Source organism: Sphaeramia orbicularis, chromosome 24, assembly GCF_902148855.1.
Source record: "Sphaeramia orbicularis chromosome 24, fSphaOr1.1, whole genome shotgun sequence".
NCBI classification, from domain to species: domain Eukaryota; kingdom Metazoa; phylum Chordata; class Actinopteri; order Kurtiformes; family Apogonidae; genus Sphaeramia; species Sphaeramia orbicularis.
Window position 1 is genome coordinate 18638963 of NC_043979.1, and position 22696 is coordinate 18661658.

Genomic DNA, 22696 nt, shown 5'->3' on the forward strand with positions numbered 1-22696 from the left:
CACGACCTCGAGCAGCACGAGACTGAAAACAACTCTACGGGCGCCCGGATGACGTCAAGAGAGTCAGCCGTCAGAGGTGCAGACATCATGGTGAGCCTCAACTCCGGTCTAGCATTCACAACACACCGTTACACTCCGGTGTTTTAACGGGAATAACAGTGGAGATATGTTTTTTAAGCTTGTTTTGCTCAGGATAACGTGCGCCGGTTGGCTAGCATTAGCATAACTTAGACCGGCTAAACAGTCAGTAGTGTAGCATCTAAGCTAACCGAGAGGGTAAGATAACTATAGAAACTGACTCTACTTTCACATGAACCGGCTTATTTTTGCTGTCAGTGAACTTAAACTACCATTATTTTAGTTAGTTAAGTACACTCCAAGTTACACAATTAACTCTGTCTGGTTGTGTTCTGGTGCAGTTTACTGTCATGCTTTTCGTTTATAAAACAGCAGCAACACTTTATAAAAGACTATTATACTTTCCTCGGGAGTTATATACAGTGAAAAGGTGATATTTGTCGTCGCATTCTCCCTAAAATAAGATTTGTCACTTAAATATCATATTACGGACGGACATTGTAATTATTGTATAAAGTCGAATAATCAAGCCAGCTGAAGTCGATTAGTCAATTACTTGAGATGTTGTTAACACGTGCCATTCACCCAAATCAAAAAATGTACAACAATCAATAATAATAATGATTAAAAATGAACCGGCATATTTCTGCTATCAGTGAACTAAAACTACCACTATTTTAGGTCTACAGTCCAAGTCCACAACTATTACCGTTGGTGTTTTCTAATGCACTCCTAAAACAGTAGTATGAGGTTTTCTGTTCTGTTGGTCTAAGTATGGACAGCAACACTTTAAAGACTTAAAGGCACTCATTTAGAGTAAAAACAAAGGTAATATTTGGAGATGAATTAACTATAAGTAGGCTAAGCCATGTATGTTGAACAAATGGGATTCCTCATTATCACTTAACTATCATAATACTGCTGGGCATTATAATTACTTTTTGAAGTCAAATAATCAAGCCAATTTAAGTTGATTAGTTGTGATTGTTATGTCTTTTTTATTTGATGAAATGTTGCACTCACTACATTTTTAAAAGAAGATAGTGGAATGAATGATCTGAGATTTAGTGTGTGTTGCAAGTGTTTCCAGTCTTAAGCAGCAGAAAACTGAAATGATGAATGACCAAAAATAGTGCGGACTTTGGGGATGTGTAAGAGCAGCATGACTGATGGTATGAATGTTGAGTAGTGGGCGGAGATAAGATGGAGTTTTACTATTTAGATGCCATCATTAACATTCCCTCCACCCAAACCAAAGTAGTTACAACAACAACAGTAATATTAAAAATAATAATACTAATAACTGACCAACCAAGGACTGGGTGGACCACAAGTATACCACTTAATTTTTTTAAAACACTTTTCTAGACTCAAAAAATGCAGTGCCATGCAGAAGTGGTACCAAAAACATTAGCTTTAATGTGAATTAAAACATAAATCTCCCCCTAAAATACCACTAAATGGGAATGAGTCATCTCTCAAAATGTTTTTGGTGAAAAAATATCTGATATTGCTAGAAAATTTCTGTTTGTGTTTATGGCTGACTTGGCTCATAATTTCCCACCCTGGTAGCTCACCTAACACAATTCAATGAGGGGCAAATTGTTTTTCCTTTCTGTTTGATAGTTCTTCATAATTATTATCTCTTCAGTTCCTAAGCCTGATCTATATCCCTAACTTTAAACATAATTCTGTCATTATTCTGATAGAATGATTCAATAAAGGTATTTTTTAATGTTTCTCTCAATAATTCTGATGCCAAAACATTAGAAGAATACGGTCCAATTTCCTAATTCTACTACAAACATAGCTGAGACAGAACTGAGTGCATAGCTTTATGTGATCACTGCTGCAGTATTAACATATGTTTTAAATGTTACACAATGTGACTTTGTGGATGTAGTCTAGAGTCTTGTTGCATGTGTTTATTGCCTTATGAAAGCAATGGGGATTAGGCTATTTAGAAAACTGCAAGCCAGTTTTCAAAAACTTGCTGAAGTAAACAGGATTATAAGGTCAATTGAGTAAATCTTATTTTTCGTAACTGCAGCAGAGTCGCTGAGGAAATTAGTAGAGACACAAAGGACGTATTGGCAGAGTGAGGACATTTTTGAAGTAATGATGTTATTTTCACGTGCTAAGACGGTAATGTGACATCTTGTAGTGATGTACGAGTGAAGAAGGTCTCAGCAGAATGTAAATGCTGATGAACACGCAGCCTTTGCAACAGACAGATAAAAACAGGAATTTGTCTGTACTCATAACTCTTTTTATAGGTGGCATTTGGCTTCTGAAACATTTCAGTGACACTCAAAGGCAAGTAGGGCAGTGGTAGGACAGCCGTGTAACTCTACTGATCATAATCACTATGTATCTAGTTTTAGCGTTTCTCTATTTTTGTAATCTCCTCTGGTGAGAGCTTAAGTTAAATGCTGAAAGTGTAATGTTTGTAATAACAATAATTCCTCCTGTCAGTCTAATAAAGATGAGTGTTAAGAATTCACTGCTTAACTGAGGCTTTTTAGGGCATCATAATTCAGCCCGATCATGTCTTATGCTGTAGAGTTGTTATTGCAGTGTTGATCAAACATCAAGATCAAAAGATGAGAGCAAACGCTTTAGCCAACATGGTGCACCGTGATGTTTTTTAAGTTGTCTGGAGGAGTGGACTCAGCAGGGAAGGAGGCTGATCTCGGGCTCTGTCTCTGGTTGGTCTGAATTTCTTATGGGGTGTGGTCTCAAGACCTGGTAAATAAATAACCTGAAGGCTTCTTCTCCTTTGCCAATAATCAGTCTTCCTTGTTTGAGCTGCCTTGATAAGCAGATTGACAAATTTGAGTTTAATGACAGCGTGCTGCAACAAACAACCTGCTGTACTTTTTTGATCCTCCAGAATGAAGATGAAGCCTTTCGTGTCAATGCTGCTCCTGGTTCTGTTAGCTGTTGCAGGGCCGAGCCGAGCCCAGGTCATGAACTCTCTCCTGGACTGGACCCACAGCATCAGGAGCATTCTTCCCGGTCTGAGCCGCCCAGCAAACCACAGTCGAATTTTCTATGCAGTGATGTTTGATGCTGGGAGTACGGGGACACGCATCCACGTCTACACCTTTATCCAGAGTGACTCAGGTAATACCGGACACAGTGAGACACTGTCTGCACTTTTACTCATTTCATGGTGATTACATGATGTCAGAATTCAGAGTCAGCAGATTTTAAGATCCGATATTCCCCTTTTCATAATTATTTATACAATTTACATGATATGTAGAAAAATAAACTAATCTACATCGGCTCTGATACTGTCTTATCACTCTGTTAACTAAGAAAACATTGCTTTCTTCACCACAGTCTGCTGCTGTTGAGTTGGGACTACTAATGAAAACCCTAATTTCATCATGAATTTTAAGTTTTACCGGTTTTGTTTATTTCTACTTTAATTACTTTTTAGAACTTTAGGGAGGCACTTCCTTTAGTTAATAACATTTTCTCTTAACTTTAAAAGAAATGACTGCCAGAGGCTCCCTGCAGTTTTAGTTTTAAGCTAAAGGTTGAAAACTCTCTCTTAAACATATGCTGAAAGGTATTTCTAATAAATGCTATGTTATAGTTTATTTCCAAATTTTGATGCCAAGATCTGTAAAGTATTGTACTACTTCTTCTCTTCTTGACAGTGAACAAAAACATGTTGGTCGATAGTTGCAGGTAGGGAGAGAAATATGAAAAAATGTGGGCATTTACTGCAGCAAGGATTCCATATAATATATAAACACTGTCAAGATGAGTTAATCCAACAATGTAAATATTAAATCATAAACTGTTTTGCAGTCTTAATATACATACTGCTCCAGTCTTAGTTCTGGGGACATACATTACTCTTGACTTGAGTTACTTTTTTAGTGATAATCCTATTTTTCCAGATTCAAGTAAACATGCCTCACTCTGAATAAGGGGATATATTCTGCGTATGTATGCTAAGTAGATTTAGGACTCTTAATGCTTTTAATAGCTGCTGCATATTTGATGTGGGTGGATCTTGTTGATGTCTTTTAGAGAAGCTGCCTGTTTTGGACAATGAGATGTTCCATTCCATAAAGCCTGGTTTGTCAGCATATGCTGACTCCCCTGAAATGGTGAGTTCATTGTCAAATCTAATCAATTATATTGAGCCAAAGGGAAAAGATCCGCTGGATCTATAGTGCTCTCACAGACACTGCCAAAAGCCCTCCTCTGTAGGGGACTCGTATCACTAATGAAAGTAAGTAAAACAAGTAGAACGACAAACGTGTAGATGACATGAGCTCTGACTAACACATAACACTTGAAGTGTTTTCTCAACTCCAACACTCTGTCTTTGTCAACCACAGCTGTGGGTTGTCTGATTTGTACTGAACATTGTTAGTGTTTTGTAAAGGCTGGACACACAGTGAGGATGTTGCTGAAGGTGGCCAAGAAGACAGTGCCTCGTCTGGAGTGGAAAAGGACCCCGGTGGTTCTCAGAGCCACAGCTGGACTCCGGCTGCTGTCTGTGGAGAAAGCCCAGGGTCTTTTGGACCAGGTAAATTAGGCCACTGACACACAGACAGACGATAGGATCTTGAAAGTACCACTTACACAATAAAAAAAAGATTTTCTGAAGTGCAGTGCTGCTCTTTATCGTACGGCAATTGCTAGACATTACATTGTTTGATACTTTCAAAGGGAAGTGCAACCTCTTATCCAGAAAGGAAGCAGGCAGAAAGAGGATACTTTCAGTGATATGGCAGGTGGCTAAGAGACAAGAGGAAAAGTATTGTTATCACTGGTGTGTGCTTTAGTGAGGAGGGGATAAGATAGTAATGGATGGCCCTGGGGCACCTTGGAAGATAAATGATACTTTATTAATCCCCCTGAGGGAATTAATTAATCCCTTCAGTGGAGGGCACCTCTGGATGAGCTGCCATTACAGTGAAAATATTAAGGCTCTCTCTCTGCTGCTTCCTTTGCCCTCCCTCCACCCTCCTCTTTCTTTCTTCTCACTCTCCCTCTTTACTTTCTCGCCTTCTCCTTTGCAGGTGCAACATGTGTTTGATGAATCTCCGTTTTTAGTCCCAGACAACAGCGTCAGCATAATGAACGGTACAAATGAAGGTAACGTCTGCCCACCCTCTGCCCTGACAAGCAACGTGCTCGTCACTTATCACAACCTCTCATGTTCTTTCTGCGGTACTTTGTAGGTGGAATCAATGATCCTGCTGCCCTAGTTTTAGCGTGCTGTGCAATTTTATAAGCCACCTTTTGTTTACTGAAGACATTTTTTCTAAATTGCAGTAGATTATTGCTGTATTTTATGATGACACTGAAGAAAACAGAATTGCTTTTCACCACAGCGTTGTCATCACCCTTAAAAGGCCCTAATTATGTGGTGAAAAATGTTGTAGTCTTAAGCGACATGTTATGCCAAAGTATAATTGATTTGTCAGCACTTGTTTTGAATTATAGCCTTTACTCAAGAGTTCATAGACTATATGTACTACATCATAACCTCTATTGTCAGCTTTTTTTAATATCATCCATTACATTCTACCTGAAACTACTGCTTATTTGGCCTAATTTTATGCCCTTAATGCAGGAATCCTAGCTTGGATATCTCTGAATTTTCTGACGGGTGAGTACTGTAAATTCTTGTCCTCATAATCTGCAACATATCAGCTCAATAGTAACTGTTGATTATACAGGAGATGCCTGTAGCCCTTTTACAGATAGTATATCACATATAACTGATAAGCTCCTCTCAGCTGCAGCTTCTGGATTAAAGTAGGAGATGTTTTCAGGTCATCTGCAGGCACAAAGCAAAAACACAGTGGGGATATTGGATCTGGGAGGAGGATCTACACAAATTACTTTCCTGCCAAAACTGAGGGTCTGTAGTTTGCCTGTGTAGAGATTTGTATTCAAATAAAACATAAACCTTAGTGATGTGCCACCAACAGTATGTTCACCTTATTTCACTGCAGAAAACCATTGAAAGTGTCCCTGTTGCTGATTACATCGCCAGATTTGACATCTTTAATTCATCATTTGAACTTTACACACACAGGTAACAGATTTGATTATAAATACATGTTTTTTTTTTTCTTACACTTATTTTGCAGTTGAAATATCTTTTATTACGTCTGATATAAACCCTTGTAGTATCAAACAAGGTTTCTGTGAGTCCTTAAAGATTGGTTATAGACAGTTCATTTTTAGACTCTTTACACATGATGTTTGTCTATTTGAAATATCATTCAAGGAAGTTGCAGTTTGTGTTAAACTATTTATATTATAAAAGCCAAGTGGCCTCTGTGTGTGTGTGTGTGTGTGTGTGTGTGTGTGTGTGTGTGTGTGTGTGTGTGTGTGTGTGTGTGTGTGTGTGTGTGTGTGTGTCTGGGGATTCACACAAAATCCGGAAAGAGCTGACTGCTGCAGTTGGGCATACTTATATATTTTTGGTCAAGGAAGAAACTAGCGAAAACGGCAAGTTGATAGGACCAATATTTTGGGAGATATTAGCAGTTTTGGAATACAATAGCCTTACAATCACGTTGCTATGGCCAGAATACTTTGGCGGTGACTGCTGGACATGAGTACACAACAGCATAAAAACTACCACATCTGGAACCCGAGGATCCCCACGGGTCAACATGCTAGTTGTAGTATTAAAGTGTGAACATATTAAAATCTGAGGACTATAACTGTGTCTCTTCCCTCCTAACGTGTTTTTTTTTTTTTTTTTTTTTTTGCCACGAACTATGACTTTCTTGGCTCATAAAATTATCTTTGTGTGTAGGTCCCAGGGAGCGTACCGGTAGAGGTGGGACTTGTCTGTAATCAGTTTTAGAAAACTGAAAGGGTGACATGTCTGCCCAGTTTTGTCTCAGCTGGAGGTGCACATCACTGACATTAGTGCAGGAAGTGACAAGAGCAGATCAAGCCAAAGTCGGTTTGGTTTTAATGTAATTTCACTTGGCACAGTCCAAAGTCATTGCCTGTAGGTTCACATCCAGAAACACAGCACAACGAGGAAAACAAACAACTGAGGCAGAGAGTAGGGTCTCTGAAGGGTAATATATCACCACACACTGACAGTGTCAAAAAAGGTGATTGAGAAAGATTATTATTTTAGAAAAATTTGTAATGTTACATATCTCACCAATACCATCTTAAAAATGGGATTCACACTGAACATAATGAAACCTGCTGCACATCAATTATGTTCTTTGGTAAAAGCATTAGTTACGAATAACTGCAAAATGTCTTTAATTAGGTTTTTAAAATGTCTTAAAAAGTATTAAATGCAACTTTGAAAACAAGTATTTAATTAGGAAAACTTCTGAATTTGTGTTTTCAATCCAGTTACCTGGGAAACGGACTGATGGCAGCAAGACTGGTCACACTGGGAGCTTTGGGTGCTGAAGGTACTGTGTGTGAAACCAAGAAAAGCTGCTGTGATGCCATTATCTGTTTGTGAGCGAGAGTGTCTGTAACAGCATAATGAGACGCAACACTGAGTCACTTCTGCAGGGGCTCTCTGGCATTCTTGTCCCTCGTTCTCAAAAAACAGAGAAGTTGGTAATGAGAGGAGGATGGTTTTGTGACAAAGTCTTTTTCCAATAAGCAATTCAGGTGAGAATCTGAGATCAATCACCAAAAGGCTTCAGAGGAACCTTTATTTAGGACCCATCTCAGAGTCTCAGACCTTGGTGACCAGGTGTGCATCTGTTGAGCCAGACAGAAGATTAACCAGGTCATTTCTGTGTTCTCACAGGGTTGGAGTGGCAGGTTTTCAAAAGTTCCTGTCTGCCAAAGAAATTTAGGGATGAGTGGAGCTTTGGAGGACTAACCTATCAAGTGAGCGGGGACACAGATGGTGAGATCTTGTTTATTTCAGTCTGTTCTGTAGAAAAAATACAATGAACGTATGTTTCCATTTTTCATGATTTTTTTTTTCTGTCAACATGAACTCATGACCAAACACGATTCAGTCTTAGCTTTTCTTAGTTTAGCCATGGAAACGGTTATTCAACCACCTGTAGATTCAACAATAGAGCACTTTAACATGACCTTTTGTTTTTCTGTTGTTGAATATGAATTGTTTCTAGAGTGTTGTTTAACTTCAGATGTTCTTCATATATTTAACCTGTTTTTGAGAAAATTTGGGTTTAAGCACAGGAAATATATTTTATTAAATTTGTAAAGGTCAAACATTTTAATGTGCCTTTTTGCTAGACTTTTGCCTCATATTTGGATAAAACAAAAACATATTTACTTTACAAGCTACATTTTTAACTACTTTGTCACAGTGGTCAAATAATAATTTCTAAAGCTAAGAAGAGCACCATTGTGTGATATTTGTTTGAAAAATTTAAATTAAAGCACTTTGCTGAGCAAGAAAATGTACTAATCTCAATTTTGAAATTCTTCCACAATTTTCACCAACTATAAACCGATTAATCAAACTTCATGAGCTCTATGTAAAACAGACCCTTTTTAAAAGTGCTTCTATCCGAGGTGAATAATACATTTTTCTGCATGCAAAAACACGAGCAAAGTTTCCTAAGCCCTGTGAAGTTTAATTGTGCACCATTCACTGCTGTTACTTTCACCCATAGGTAGCAGGGATGAAGATGAATGCTATTACTAACGGTCTTTGTTTCTTCTCCAGGTTACACAGGATACAAGCCCTGTTATCAGGAAGTGCTTAAGGTGGTGAAGGGGATTATTCATCAGCCATATGAACTGCAAGACAACCATGTATTCTATGCATTCTCCTATTACTTTGACAGAGCTGTGGACGCAGGCCTTATCGGTTAGTGCACACACCTTATGTAATTACACAGGCACAGCAGGATGCTATTACCCATTCCAATGCTAGACACAGGCAGGAAAATGCGAGTCATCTGCAGATCTCAGTGGATTTGACGAGCCATAGGTGTGTGGTTATTAGAGAAATTGCTATCCTCTGCCAGTCTTACCTGAAAGGGCACAAGCTCTATTATTAGTATTATGGAAATGTGCATGTAGACCAGCTCCCATAATGAACGGTGTAGCATTTTCAAATAGGAGCACAATGACCTCACTCACCCCCTCTTGCAGATGGGGTCCAAGGAGGAGTGCTGGAGGTCAGAGACTTCAAGAAGAGAGCTAAAGAGGGTGAGTTTAGCAGACAGTCCTGAATGGCTCGGTGCTCTAGTGTTACAGTGACAGATCTGCAGCTCCCTGTACTCGAGACACAGTGTGCATCTCAATAGTCCAGACGTGTCCTCTGTGTTCTCTGAAATCCTGCCCTCGTCCCCTCAGCTGAATACAGATGACTGATTTACCTGAGCTAACAGACATGATTCTCCTCGTCTGCACAGTTTGCAATAAGATGACCAAGTATCCAGCCACCAGTCCTTTCCTGTGTATGGACCTGACCTACATCACTTGTCTGCTCAAGGATGGGTTCGGCTTCAAGGAGAACACCATGCTGCAGGTGAGCTAGTTTTAGACACTACAGGTACAACTTGGTAATAAAGTCTAAAACTGAAAGAATGAAGTTAACATCTTTACCAAGTTCAATTTGCATTTGTAAAGGTGCACAGCTCAGGTTAAAGAGCAAAAAGATGAGATGAACAGGCCAAGACTTCGAAACTGTTCTGACACTTGGCAAATGTACGTCATATTTAACAAAAAATGTACGAACGTTTCAATCGTCGTCTTCTCCGAAACTGCAATTCCGATTGACTTCAAACTTGGTATACAGCTTCTTTATGATGATGTCAACAAAAATTAGTGAAATTATTTGGATCTGGATCTGATTCTGGATTTGGTGCGACTTTGAAAAATTTCCCCGTTACAAGAGATAGGAAGTGGATCGATGCAATAACTCAGTAAATATAAATGATATCAAGTGTAAATTTCTACAGTCCAGCCCTGATGGGGAGATGACCAAAACATAATGGCCACATGCTGATCAGGATCTTCTTCTGGATCCGGGAACTTACGGAAAATTTAACATGGGCTCTTATGGGGAAAAAATCTCAATTCTCTTCTCTGAAACTACAGTTGTGATTGGCTTCAAACTTGGTATACAGCTTCTTTATGATGATGTCAACACAAGGTATTGAAATTATTTCGATCCAGATCTGATTCTGGATTTGGTGTGACTTTGAAAAATGTTCCCATTATAAGAGATAGGAAGTGGATTGATCCAATAAATCAGTAAGTATCAATGATATCAAGTTGGAATTTGAATTTTTTACAGATCTGATTGGAATATGACCAAAACATGGGCTATTTCTGTAATATAATAAATACACATAACTGGGTGATAATAAATGGCATCTGGATACATTTCCCAAAGCTTTTAATTTGGCTGATAAGCTAAAGGGCCATTGGTCCTATTTTTATCTGTTCAGCTGGTTTGGTTTAGTTCTTTTGAAAATGTTTCGTCTCTTATCCAAGAGACTTCTTCAGTTCTAATAACTGGTGGGGGAAACTGGATTTATAAACCTGCAGGGGGAGTGGTCTGTGTAGGTGTTAATCCTAATTTAAGTGTTAGGGTCATCGGTGGGTATTGTGTGTGAGTTTCAGGGTCACTGACCAAATCCTTCAATGGGTGGGGGTGGGGGGTTGTTTGGTTTCAGGTGAGTCCAGGTGCGGAAGGTTGTTGATATTAACACCAAGACCCTGAGACCGGCTCTGGTACATCGCAAGGACAAACTACCTAGGGAGAAGCAAAGCAACGTGGTCTATGCTGTTCAGTGCAGTGAGACCCTAAATTTAAATTGGGATTAACACCTACACAGACCACGCCCCCTGCAGGTTTATAAATCCAGTTTCCCCCACCAGTTAATAGAACTGAAGAAGTCTCTTGGATGAGAGACAAAACCTTTTCAAATGAGCTAAACCAATCCAGTTGAACCAAAAACTACCAAGAAGGTGCATTATATAGTAACAAAAACAAAAAATGACACGTGTATGTGTCATCTATACATGATATAGTTGTAAAAATTAAGCCAAATGAAAGTGCAGTTAGTTTTAACTGTCACATAAAACATTGGCTTTTTTTAAATCATATTTCACAATATAGCCAAACTAAAAAAAAAAAAAAACCTCAAACAAAAGCCTCATCTTATTCCAAATCCACCTGCTAAAAGTGCAACTCCTGTATTTTGTAATAACCCTAGTAATACAAAAATAATTTACTACAAAATTGGGCAGAATTTGTCACTATTGCGTTCAGTCTGCTTATCTTCACCTTTAACACATCATTACATAACACAGATAATATTACATAATGAGGAAAATAATGTGTACTTGTCAATGCTGTTTTATCACATATACATTTTTTTTTAAAATATTGTGTTGTTACTCTTATGTACACTTTGTTTTCAGTCCTAAACAAAGACTGTAGACTCCATTGTTATGTTTTTTTTTTTTTTATTTCAATAAATACAAAAGGCATTTCAGTGATTTGGTGTTGTGTTTTCCCCCTCCCAGCTGACCAAGAAAGTGAACAACGTGGAGGCAAGCTGGGCTTTGGGAGCCACATTGGACCACTTCCACAACCTGAAGATCCACTGAGGAGAAGGACGGAGCAAACACTGCTGCTTTAGGTGGTGCTCAATAACAAACAAAACACGTAATGTGCACTACCTTATCGAACGGCTGCAGACATCTGCAGTTTCAGATGTTTTTGTGTTTTATTCAGGCTGATGAACAAGGAGGCTGTTTTTCAGGCTGGTTATGCTGTGCAAGACCAGTGTTTTTGTGCAGCAAAGTAATGTTTTTAACATTGAGTTGTTTTGTTGTTAGTAATGGGTTTTAAGTGCCATATATGTGTCTGGAACATTTAAATTCGACTGTCAATTGTATCAGCCATTGAAGATTTTGGTAGAAGTAAGTGGCACATACTTACTATAGAGGAATAACACTGCATTTCAACCTCAACTGTTTACAATGATAATGCACAAAACAATGCATGGTAATATTTTCATAAACTTTTCAACCCGTCTCAGTATTCTTTGGGAGTATTTGTCTTCAAAAACATGAGGAAAGAGGTTGTTTCGTACAAACATTGCCATTTCTCACTTGTCAAAATAAATCCATCATTGACTGCTAATTACAAAAATCTACAAGGGTGAAGTTATTAATCTATGTACAAGTAGAGGTTTATGTTTAGTGAGCTCTGTTGACTATCAGTCTACTGCTGCAGTATTAGGCAGGGTATTCGGGGTTTTTTGTTTCTCCCCCCCCCCACAGTAGCAGGCTACAGCAGCGCTACCACATCATCTCCATATGCATGACCCTCAGTCGTCATGGTCACCAGTTCATGAGGCTGAGAGAGAACAACCACCGAGTCTGCAGAGCCTGGAGGAGGAAACAGAAACACAAATACAGGTTCAAAGAGGAGACACTGCTACAGAATGAACACTCTGCAGTACAGGGGGGTGTCCACTTCTTAAGTCCCCACTCTCAACTACTCTTTATACTATAGCACGTTTTAACACCTTACACCTTGTTTTACAAATCTGAACAATAATGTCCACAGGAGGGTTGAATACTGTCCCTCTGTACTGAATTTAACTAGAATTCTTCCAGTAGTTCAACAAATTAATGACAGACAAATCTGAAGCATTGTGCGAGAAAATGTTCAACTTAGAAGCACTGGAGTTGTATGAAAACGGTCAGGTCTAGAAAATGTGAGTCATCATATAACAGCACTAATAAATGTCATCATTCAGCACTGTTCAGTATTCACTTTACTAAATTGCATTTATAACGGCCTTAAAAAGTCTTATTTTAAAGTTAAAATGTGAAGAAACCCTGAGTGGAGGGAATTTAGATCATGAATAGTAACACAACAACAGAATCTACTGTATAAAAGGGATATACAGAGTTTTTTTTTTTTAAAAACATGCTACAACACAACTACTGTCCCAAAATACTTATGAAATTGATGAGTAGTAATGTTTTTTTTATCCTGTTCAACTTACAGTGCATAACTGATTAACTAGGAACAGGCACCAGCAACTAAAGGCGTTCACCGATCTAAAATGTTTTTAACTTTTGAACCATTTACCCTGTCAGTACATTGACTTATTTTATGTTAAATGCTGTTTCTCAGCTTTTTTCGTCATCAGATATGATCCATTTGGACGTTCAGAGGATTCATAGTGAACATAGAAACAACATGTTTTGCAACATTGATTCACCAATAAAACCCATGTACAGCTGCAGAAAAAAATATTAGACCACCCTTGTTTTCTTCAATTTCTTGGTCATTTTAATGCCTGGTACAACTAAATGTACATTTGTTTGGATAAATATAATGATAACAACAAAAATAGCTCATAAGAGTTTAATTTCAGAGCTGATATCTATCCATTTTCCATGTTTTCTTCATAATAACCAAAATCACTTCAGTTCTTACATCAGTAGCTATGGCATTGTACTGACAAAAACGGTGCTTTTAGGCATTCCATGTTTTGTTTTCTGTCTGTTTTAGTCACATGATACACACAGGAGTTAGTACTCGATTGCATAACTATTGTTTTTGATGACTTTGATGGTCTAATAATTTTTTCCGCAACTGTAGTTTGACAAATGACAGTGGTCACACATGCTTCTTTTATGAGTTAATGACATATTTTGCTGTGCTGTATATTAACATTTGGATTTACACTGAACTTTGATGAACATCTACCTGATCAGTAAATTAAATATAGGAAAATACCTGATTTACACTGAAAAATGCAAAATACAGAGGATAATATAATAAATGGTGATAAATCACTTTGGAAAGGTTAAATGTAGAGAAAAATCATTTGGAAAATGCAACAAAAGCTCTTGAAAGGTTAAGTTAAATTGCAGTAAAATGTGACTTTAACCTTTGATGATCATTGGTTTTTCAAGAAATGTCTGCTTTCACCAGAGGAGATGTACGTGCTGCCCAAACAGCTGATTTGTTGTGGAGCTACGTTTAAGCCCATACAACACATGTTAAACACTGGACCAGCAAATGAGGCATTTGGTCACTGGGCAGACTGTCACAAACAAGCAGTGGAAAAACATCTCATCCAAAATTAGCAACACCACAAACTACACCCTGAGGAATCCCTTCAATGAGCAGCCTGACATTAACGCAACATTATGAACTTCACAAAATGAGTGTTTATTTCGGGGGCTGCAGCGTTTTAAGGCTTTTCCCTGCAACTACTCTGATACATTTGCTCCGTCATACATGTGTAACTACCTACCTGGTGATCTCAGCATAGCGTGATGAAGATTCATGGGTTCCACGGCTGTTGTCATGGTGACCATACCTTCTCCGTTCTCACCGTCTGCCTCCAGCAGGCTGCTTTGTGTCAGAGCCTCTCCTGTCAGTCGCAAACACACACACACGTTTCAGGGCACTTCCCATGTTTCAACTTCCAGCGCCCTGCAGCTTTTCTCGCTGCTCCAAAGGTCATGTTGGTCCACGTTGACTCGTTGCATATGAAGCATGAAATGAGACACAGCCACTTAACGCGCATTCTTAATACCCACCAGACTTACAGGTAACTGAGACAAGTTTGTCAGACGAGAAATAAAAGGTTGATTAAAAGTGGAAATCTGCTTGTTGTGCTAACTTCCTAAGTTACTTTTTGACCCTCGTGTGAAAATCAGTTTGTTTGTTTTTTTTGTTTTTTGGACTATAGTTATTCCAAGACAGACAATTTAATAATTCATCCAGTAACTCTTCAGTATAAATAACCCAGAACACTACCCCTGTGTTGCGAAGTTGCAGCTTCCTTTGCTCTGCTTTTACAAAAGACCAGGCTCTTTGGGGAGGCTGACCCGAATAAATCTGCTGTTTATAATTAGAGCTTTGGCAGCTTTTCCTCTGTGGTGATTCAGCTGCTGTGTCTCCCCACCACTGTCGCACTGGCACAAGGAGGGTAATGCACTGTCTGTTTTCACTGTTTTGTATTTAAAATAAAAAAAAAACAGCAGTTTAAGCTGATTTTGTGCATTTGTTCCATATGTTGGAGCGTAAGGAGCTCAATCAGAGACATTTTTAATCCTAAGAGGTACTGAAACTGACACTAAGAATAGTAGCGGGAATGAACTCGAATGCCTCAGCCAAAATTATCTCCCACAGCTGCAGTGGAAGATTTACTCAAGTATCTGCTCATTTATCTCAGTAATTTGTAAGGTGAAGACAAAAAAAAAAAAAAAAGACATCTGACTGAGACACGGGAAGCTTAAAGACATGAAATTGAGTTAGTGTGCCATTTTAACGGGGTGATTACATACTTTTCAGATGAATGTGACCCCATCAACACAAGCCTAACAGGCCTATTTCTGCGGCAGAGTTGTGCTGTCTCTGCTTTTTCAAAAGATATGTGCAGACTGCAACAATTCAGCCACTGGCCCTGAAGAATAAAAATTTGAATGATAAATTTTTAAGTGCTGAAAACCATTAATAATTCAATAACTGCTCCTAAATGTAACTTTAAACCAACAGCATCTCCATGCACAGTTTTAAAATGTTCCATCTGCTTGAAGCTACATAATCCACGGATTAGCATTACCACCTACCACTATGTGTGAGAGTGTGTGTGTATTTAAGCCAAAGGATGATATGAGTAAATGAAGACAGACCTGCTTCCCTGGTTTCGCTGTTCAGTCCTTCCTCTCCGTGTCTCTTCCTCATGTGGACGTTTCTGCTGCCGGATTGAGAGAACGTCTTCCCACAGATCCCACAGTGATGAGGCTTTTCACCTGACAAACACACAAACAGCCAAAGGGTGAGTCATGAGGCCAGCCTGTGTGTGAAGACGCAAAAAGAACTTTGGTTTGAAAGTTTGCGATGTTGTCAAAGTCTCGTACGTGTCGCCGTCATGAAACTTAACAGTTCAGTCAGGACGGTAAGGCCATCAGCTGATTTCAGTCCTTACCCAATCGCTACTTGTACTTGACAGACATTTTTAAGTGTTCCCTCACTCAATTGTCATTTCATTGTGGCCGTTTTACAACCTTCTACCATCTTTGCTCGGTGGCCTGGTGTTAGTTAAACCCTCTGAACGCATCTCATCCTCATCACCTCCACCAGTGTCAAGGTTCCAGGAGTTTTCTCTGTAACTGTAAGTGAACTATAGTCAAAGTCAACTTCATTCCAGGGCTAAAACGCCACAGTCTACTGTTCAAGACATTTCAATAGACGGTGATTAACAAATGTATTAAACCACCTTTCTCTATTTGTCTCAGACCACCCAGCTTCATGAAGGGCTTTAATGTGGACTCTTTCGATTACACTGAATTCTCGACATTTTATCATTTTCAACAGGAATGAGGTAATTCACACTGAATTCACATTTTTATTCCCAAAGAAGCCGTTAAATGTATGTGTTTCTGTTATTGGGGTTAAATTATGGAAGGACAAATATAAATTTATAAAGATGTGCAATTCATTAATGATTTTCAAAACATTGGTTTGGAGTTTGGACAGATATTTTTGAGGGATACAAGCAGGAATTCACATGTTCTTGGAAATAGTACAATAGTACCTTTAAGAAATATTTAAGGAAATCAATTATGATATCATACTGATATATATATATATATATATTTGTGCAATAACTTCTTACATATATGTGCAATAAGTATCTATTTATTCTCTTGTTTTACATTTATTTATCCTCTACAATACCTCACCAGTATTTTAGAACTTATTTTATCTCAGGTGTTTGTTTTTAATGTGTTTTTAGTGTTGACCCTGCATCGTCATTACATTCTGCAGTGCATCTTTGATGTAATCTGCCTGAATGACAATAAAGTGACCTGATTCTGATATTTTGTCTTTCTTTTTTTAATTAATTCTGAATGTGTATGGACTATGGAAGTCTCATAACTTTTATAATGTTATGTATTTATAAGGTGGAGGCTGCCTCTCCCTGCACCTTTACTGTTTTATTATGTCTTTGATCAATGTTATGCATGTACAAAAGAAATCAATAAATAAATCAATAACGATGTTTTGATTGGCAGCCTAAAACTGACTCTGATTTGAAAGTAGGCGAGGCGTATAGAAGCATTTAGCTTCTGCCTAAACCTGTCCAGTCTCAGCATAATTCACAGTCGGTTGACATAAAATCAGCCTCATTATTTGTTTTATATTTTATTGATGACTGAATAAACATAAACCTGAAACCAAATTTGAGCCAACTGGGTTTCTCTGACATAACATTCAACCACTAAAACTAATTCTTCTGTTCACAATTGCAAGTAAATAACTAATTTGACAACTTAATCGAGAAATAATGTGTGTTACTATTTTTTGTCCATTTTTTGCAAAATAGTCAGTTTTAAAGTTCATGGATTATAATTTTATTTTAGCAATAAACATATTCTACCCACCAGTATATTAACCATTTCAGAAATGTAAAAAATGATTTTGGTAATTACCAGTGCTGTTAATTTAGTGTGGCTGTGGCATAAATCTTACATTAAGTGGTGGTTTAATACTTTTTTAAACACTGTACATTTACTAAACTTTTCTCTTCATTTTATTTCATGTCTCAACTGAATTTGTGCTTTTTAAGCTCATTTTTGAGTCAAAGTCATTACTGTAACTCATTTAATGTTTTCCCTTCAATGTAAGATCATAAATATTCAGTTTAATTAACCATAATAAACAGGAAGGACTGATTATATTTTGGGCCAACAGGTGATGCCAAAGTTGTTTTCTGTTTCTTGTCTTTTCATTTATCACTCCCTCTGTTCTACAGAAACAAAGAAATCTTCCATATACACATAAAAAAATAGCCTAAACAAACTGAACAGCTTTCAGTCCCTCATCACGCCATCTATAAATGAGCACAAATTCAATTATCTAACACAGCAGGTAAACATTGACCACTACCATCAGTCAAATAACACCTTATACAGTCGCGGAAAAAATTATTAGATCACCCTTGTTTTCTTCAGTTTCTTGGTAATTTTAATGCCTGGTAGAACTAAAGGTACATTTGTTTGGACAAATATAATGATAACAACACAAATAGCTCATAAGAGTTTAACTTCAGAGCTGATATCTAGCCATTTCCCATGGTTTTCTTGATAATAACCAAAATCACTTCAGTTCTTACATCAATAGCTATGGCACTGTACTGCCAAAAACAGTGCTTTTAGGCATTCCATGTTTTGTTTTCTGCCTCTTTTAGTCACATGATACACATAGGAGTTAGTACGTGGCATAACTGGGGTTTCTGATGACTTTTGATGGTCTAATAATTTTTTCTGTGACTGTATGTTGATATATATGTGTATCCCTGAAATATAAGTAAATGTGTTCAGAACTGTAGCTTTTAAGAGACTAATTAGATAAAATTTCCAATAATGACAAGCAAACAATATTAATATGCAGCTTTGATTTATGAGTTGGAACTGTGTTTCCAAAGTAATGCCTGAAAATCACAATAACACTTCTATTAAAAAAAAAAAAAAAGAAAGTACACGTTACAGTGCGAGATACTAATTTCATGTTGTCGTTGATGGCTTCCTCTGTGTCTACAACGTGTACATGGATTATAATTTATAATGATATAAAGGGAACAAATACATGTATGCAGTCTTTGATTTTTGCTGCATCCACTCATCAGAATCCCCCCTAAAAGAGACGATTCCCTGTGATTCTTCTAAAATAATACAGTCAGTCTCCCCAGGCTCATGATATACATTATCTGTAGCTGCAGACACACACTAATTATAAAGCAGTCCTCATCTGCGCAGCTGTAAACTCACCAGAATGTACGAGCATGTGTTTCCGTAGACTAGAATACTCTGCAAAGGATCGCCCACATCCATCTGCTTCACACAAGAAAGGCTTCTCTCCTGGAAAAAGCCACACACAGTTTACCTTTACAATACAAAAAAAACAGAGTTCGTGTAGTAAACTCTGTTTGTGTAGAAATGCAAGTATCAGATGTTAAGGTGCTGAAAGTGAAAGTTACATCACACCAGGCAACAGTTTGTTTGTGTTTCCGGAGCCTATAGTCACAGCTTTTGAATGAGAAAATGCTAAGGAACAGTGTTTAGTTCATAGCTCATTGGAAAACAGACTGATGGGCCAAATATAAACAGTGAATAGTGGAGCTAGCTTGCTAACTGGTCCCTCGACAGCAGAAGCAGACTGTGGAACAGGCCATCAGAAATCTTAATGTCACCCTAAATAAAATATGACAGGAGTGTTACTCATTGCTGCAGTGAAACGGAGGCGCCAGTGCTGCTGACTCCTCAAATCTCCAGCCTTCACTGCACTACGGAAGCATTAAATGAACAGAGTCGAATGGCCTGAGTCAGTTTTTGCTTCCAGCGTGTTTTGGTTTTACTGTGCGGTGGGTCTAGTGGGTTTCTGCTGCTCCAAACCTGTGTGGATGCGCCTGTGGTTCTTCAAGTTTCCAGCGGTGGTGAACTTCTTGCCACAGTTCTTCTCCTTGCAGATGAAGGGCTTCTCTCCGTTGTGAGTCCTCATGTGAACCTGAAGCCTCTGCAACACGTAGAAACTCTTTCCGCAGCCTTCGGCGCCGCACCTGAACATGCGGTCATTCCTAAGAGCCGGGAGGGAAGCAAACAAACAGGCCTCAGTGCGTCTGTTCTGTTTGATCAGCGCCGGCCCACCACAAGGTCAGACGGGGCGACCGCAAATAGATTTCCTCCGCTGATGTTAGCGGAGCTCCTGCAGCACAACAACATGCTCCTCAGCTGTGTTTTTCACCTTATTGGCTGATTTGTCAGTCTTCGCCGTAAATAAACTGTGGAAAACACTGGCTGAGTTGTGATCACGTCAACAAGCCAGATGTAAAACACTTTGGATCCAACACCTCTGTCCTCACTGGCTTCATTAACATAATGAACTAATTGTCCCCAGTTGGATTATTTTGGTAACAGCTTGGCTTGATGCCTCCTTCTGACACCAACATGGAAAAAACAAACTTTGCTTTTCTGTTTTTCTATTTAAATCTTTTCTGAAACAAGAGTCCTTGAATGTTAAAATGAATTGTCTTTTGGGGATAATTTTAGATCCCATGTAGAAACAATTGTAAACAAGACATGTCTTGATGTTTGACTGTGGTTAAATCTGTCATCAACCTTGAAAATTCTGGACAAAAACCAAGTAAGATACTATCACTACACCCATTTAAAGGGGTCATATTTTGCTAAACCCACTTTTATTGGTCTTTGGTACATTTATTTGTGTGTTTGGACCCTAATAGTTCAAAAAGTTTGAATTTGAACCCTCCAGCTGCTGCAAAGCTATCTTTATATTCATTCCGGTAAAAATCAAGTGGATTTCTGCAACCTGTTTCAACTCCTGCTTTATTTGTTACATTTTGTAACTAGTTATGTCTCAACATTCACACATATAAGGTCAAGACTTCAAACGAACATTTCTCTGAGTACACCATGATTGTTTGTCAACAGCAGTGGCTGTAGTAAAAACTGAAAATATGTCCAAATTTCGAGCCAATTACCTAAAATGTTCAGTTGTCGGTTGTATTAACTCTTTCAGTGCCATGGGCCGATTAAATCGGCTTTACGAATACAACCTTTAAAGTGCCACGGGCCGATCAGATCGGCTTTGGAGAACACGCCATATTTGTGTACAAACAAACCATCCACCCCCATTTCTTTCTCACATTTCGATGACATTCTTTCAAATCTTCTTGCAAATTACGATCAATAATGAATCGGCTGCGTCCGGTGCGTTTTGAATCTAAGTAGCAATCGGTCGGATGTTACCGAGCGGTTTTTGACCAAGGAAGAGCTCGAGTTTCGTTTTCTGCTTGGGAAATTTTATGAATGAATTTATGAATGAAATCATATGCAAATTAGATGGCCATTTTGTAGTAATATCGTAAACACAGCGATCTGTCAAAACAGTCCCATCTGCTAGAAAATGAGTTCTGATGACGATTCAGACTTCGATTATAAAAACGACGCGAAATACTGAAAAACGGCCAAATTCTGTGGCACTTTTAAGGTTTATTAGCCCCTTAACTGTCTGGCACCGAAAGAGTTAATGAACACAAGTGGCTGAACAGGACAAAAAGCGTGGTCAGCCACCTGGAGGGGGTTGGGTATGAAGTGGCTCATTTGCATTTAAAGGGCCAGCGCTCAAAACGACCTTTGTGGTGTCATTACTCAGAAATAGGGTTGAAGATGGACCTGTGGAGTTGAATTAAGGAAGAATTCAGACCCAAGCATAGCATTTACAGTTTATGTAGACCACAGGGAAATGTTTTAAAATGCATAATTCCATTTAAAAAAAGCAAAATATCCCTCCTTTAAAGTTTTGTAAACCTCAGTGTGTTCCATTGCATAAAGCCAGTGGAAGTGTTAAAAAAAGAGTCGCTCCTCAGCCTCTGTAAATACATCAAGAAATGAAAGACCTGCAACAGATTCACCAGAGCGGCTTGTGGTGGCAACTGTACCGTTTTATTTTGTAAAATAACTCTGGCTCTGACAGGTCTTTCTGTGAAAATAAGTAAAGCCCTGGAACTCGCAACCTAATTATTTATAATCGGCTGCAAACTTCACCGCTTTTAAGAGAACTTGCAAATTCTGGTTAATTCAGCCTCAAGCATCAAGTCTAGTTTTTTTTATATGTAATGTCTATGAATGTACCTGTGTGGATGTCACTGCACTGAGTTAGCTTTTTTCTTATTTTATGTTATATATATTTTATTCTTTTATGTAAAGCACTTTGAATTGTCTTGTACATGAAATGTGCTATATAAATAAAGCTGCCTTGCCTTACTTTTTAAATATTTAATTAGAGATTGATGGCAGTAGGACATTGGCTTACAGCTGACGCTTAGGGAAAGATAAAAGATGAAGATAAAAATCAGTCCCATGTAGTTTGGGTCAAAGTTAAATTCTACTTTTTTTTTTTTTAATACACATTGAGTTTAATATTCAGTGATTCAGATTTATTTATTATAAGTACAACAGTCCTCTGGTCCCTTATATGCATCTGTGTAATGCATTTTCAGTGTCAACATTTTAAGGGGAGGAGCTGGGATAATATCGAACCAACTGACCCCTAAACTGTTATTATACTGGATTTATAAATTGACAATCCGTCAACTTTTTAGTCTCATAGAAGCCTTTCAGTGAGTGTGTCTGTGTACGTTAGCATTCATGGTTTCATTTATCTATCTATTACACTGCATCTGTCCTTAATAAATAAAGTATGAACAGGCTCCACAAACGATAAACTCATTCTGTTACTACACTGTAGCTGCCAAATGTTATTGATATTATTAAAACAGTGAATATTCATATAATTTTAGTCTACTGCCATTACAATATACAAGAAATAAGCTCAATGATAAGGCAAGTGGATTTTGTGGAGAGCATTGATTGGATTTTAACTGCAATTTGCAACCATAAATGAACGCACAATGGGCTAAAGAACTCAGAGCACTATTTTTATACCTTTTCATTCAAGCCTAAGTGCTGTGAAAACACTTTGAAGGTAAAATCTGCATACATGAGATGAATAAACAGCTTCGATGTATAATGAAGTCTATTAAAAACTATTACCCTGCCTGTAAGCCCGTGTGGAGAC

The 22696-nt window shown here is 38.1% G+C and overlaps 2 protein-coding genes across 7 annotated transcripts in view; one reads left to right on the forward strand and one right to left on the reverse strand.

Annotated features, from left to right (window-relative positions):
• On the forward strand, positions 1 to 12093 carry entpd5b (ectonucleoside triphosphate diphosphohydrolase 5b). Of its 3 annotated transcripts, XM_030128518.1 has the most exons (15): positions 41 to 90; positions 2741 to 2826; positions 2972 to 3204; positions 4129 to 4208; positions 4490 to 4633; positions 5130 to 5205; positions 5687 to 5722; positions 5889 to 5977; positions 6072 to 6154; positions 7453 to 7514; positions 7865 to 7966; positions 8762 to 8905; positions 9193 to 9249; positions 9456 to 9571; positions 11581 to 12093. In XM_030128518.1, exons 3-15 carry the CDS (start codon positions 2973 to 2975, stop codon positions 11662 to 11664), a joined length of 1305 nt encoding a protein of 434 aa, XP_029984378.1. In that variant the 5' UTR covers positions 41 to 90; positions 2741 to 2826; position 2972; the 3' UTR covers positions 11665 to 12093. The 3 variants fall into 3 exon arrangements, with proteins under 3 accessions (XP_029984379.1, XP_029984378.1, XP_029984380.1); XM_030128519.1 differs by lacking the exon at positions 2741 to 2826 and having other exon boundaries at positions 1 to 90; XM_030128520.1 differs by lacking the exons at positions 41 to 90; positions 2741 to 2826 and having other exon boundaries at positions 2875 to 3204.
• The window catches only part of znf410 (zinc finger protein 410), a 19686-nt gene continuing 8502 nt past the window's right edge, over positions 11513 to 22696 (reverse strand). For all 4 annotated transcript variants that reach the window (XM_030128514.1, XM_030128516.1, XM_030128517.1 and 1 more), the window contains exons 8-12: positions 19492 to 19673; positions 18868 to 18957; positions 15727 to 15846; positions 14340 to 14459; positions 11513 to 12450 (exon numbers count right to left, since the gene is read on the reverse strand). In XM_030128514.1, coding sequence (XP_029984374.1) covers positions 12350 to 12450; positions 14340 to 14459; positions 15727 to 15846; positions 18868 to 18957; positions 19492 to 19673 — 613 coding nt within the window. In that variant the 3' untranslated portion in view covers positions 11513 to 12349. The remainder of the gene's footprint in view (positions 12451 to 14339; positions 14460 to 15726; positions 15847 to 18867; positions 18958 to 19491; positions 19674 to 22696) is intronic.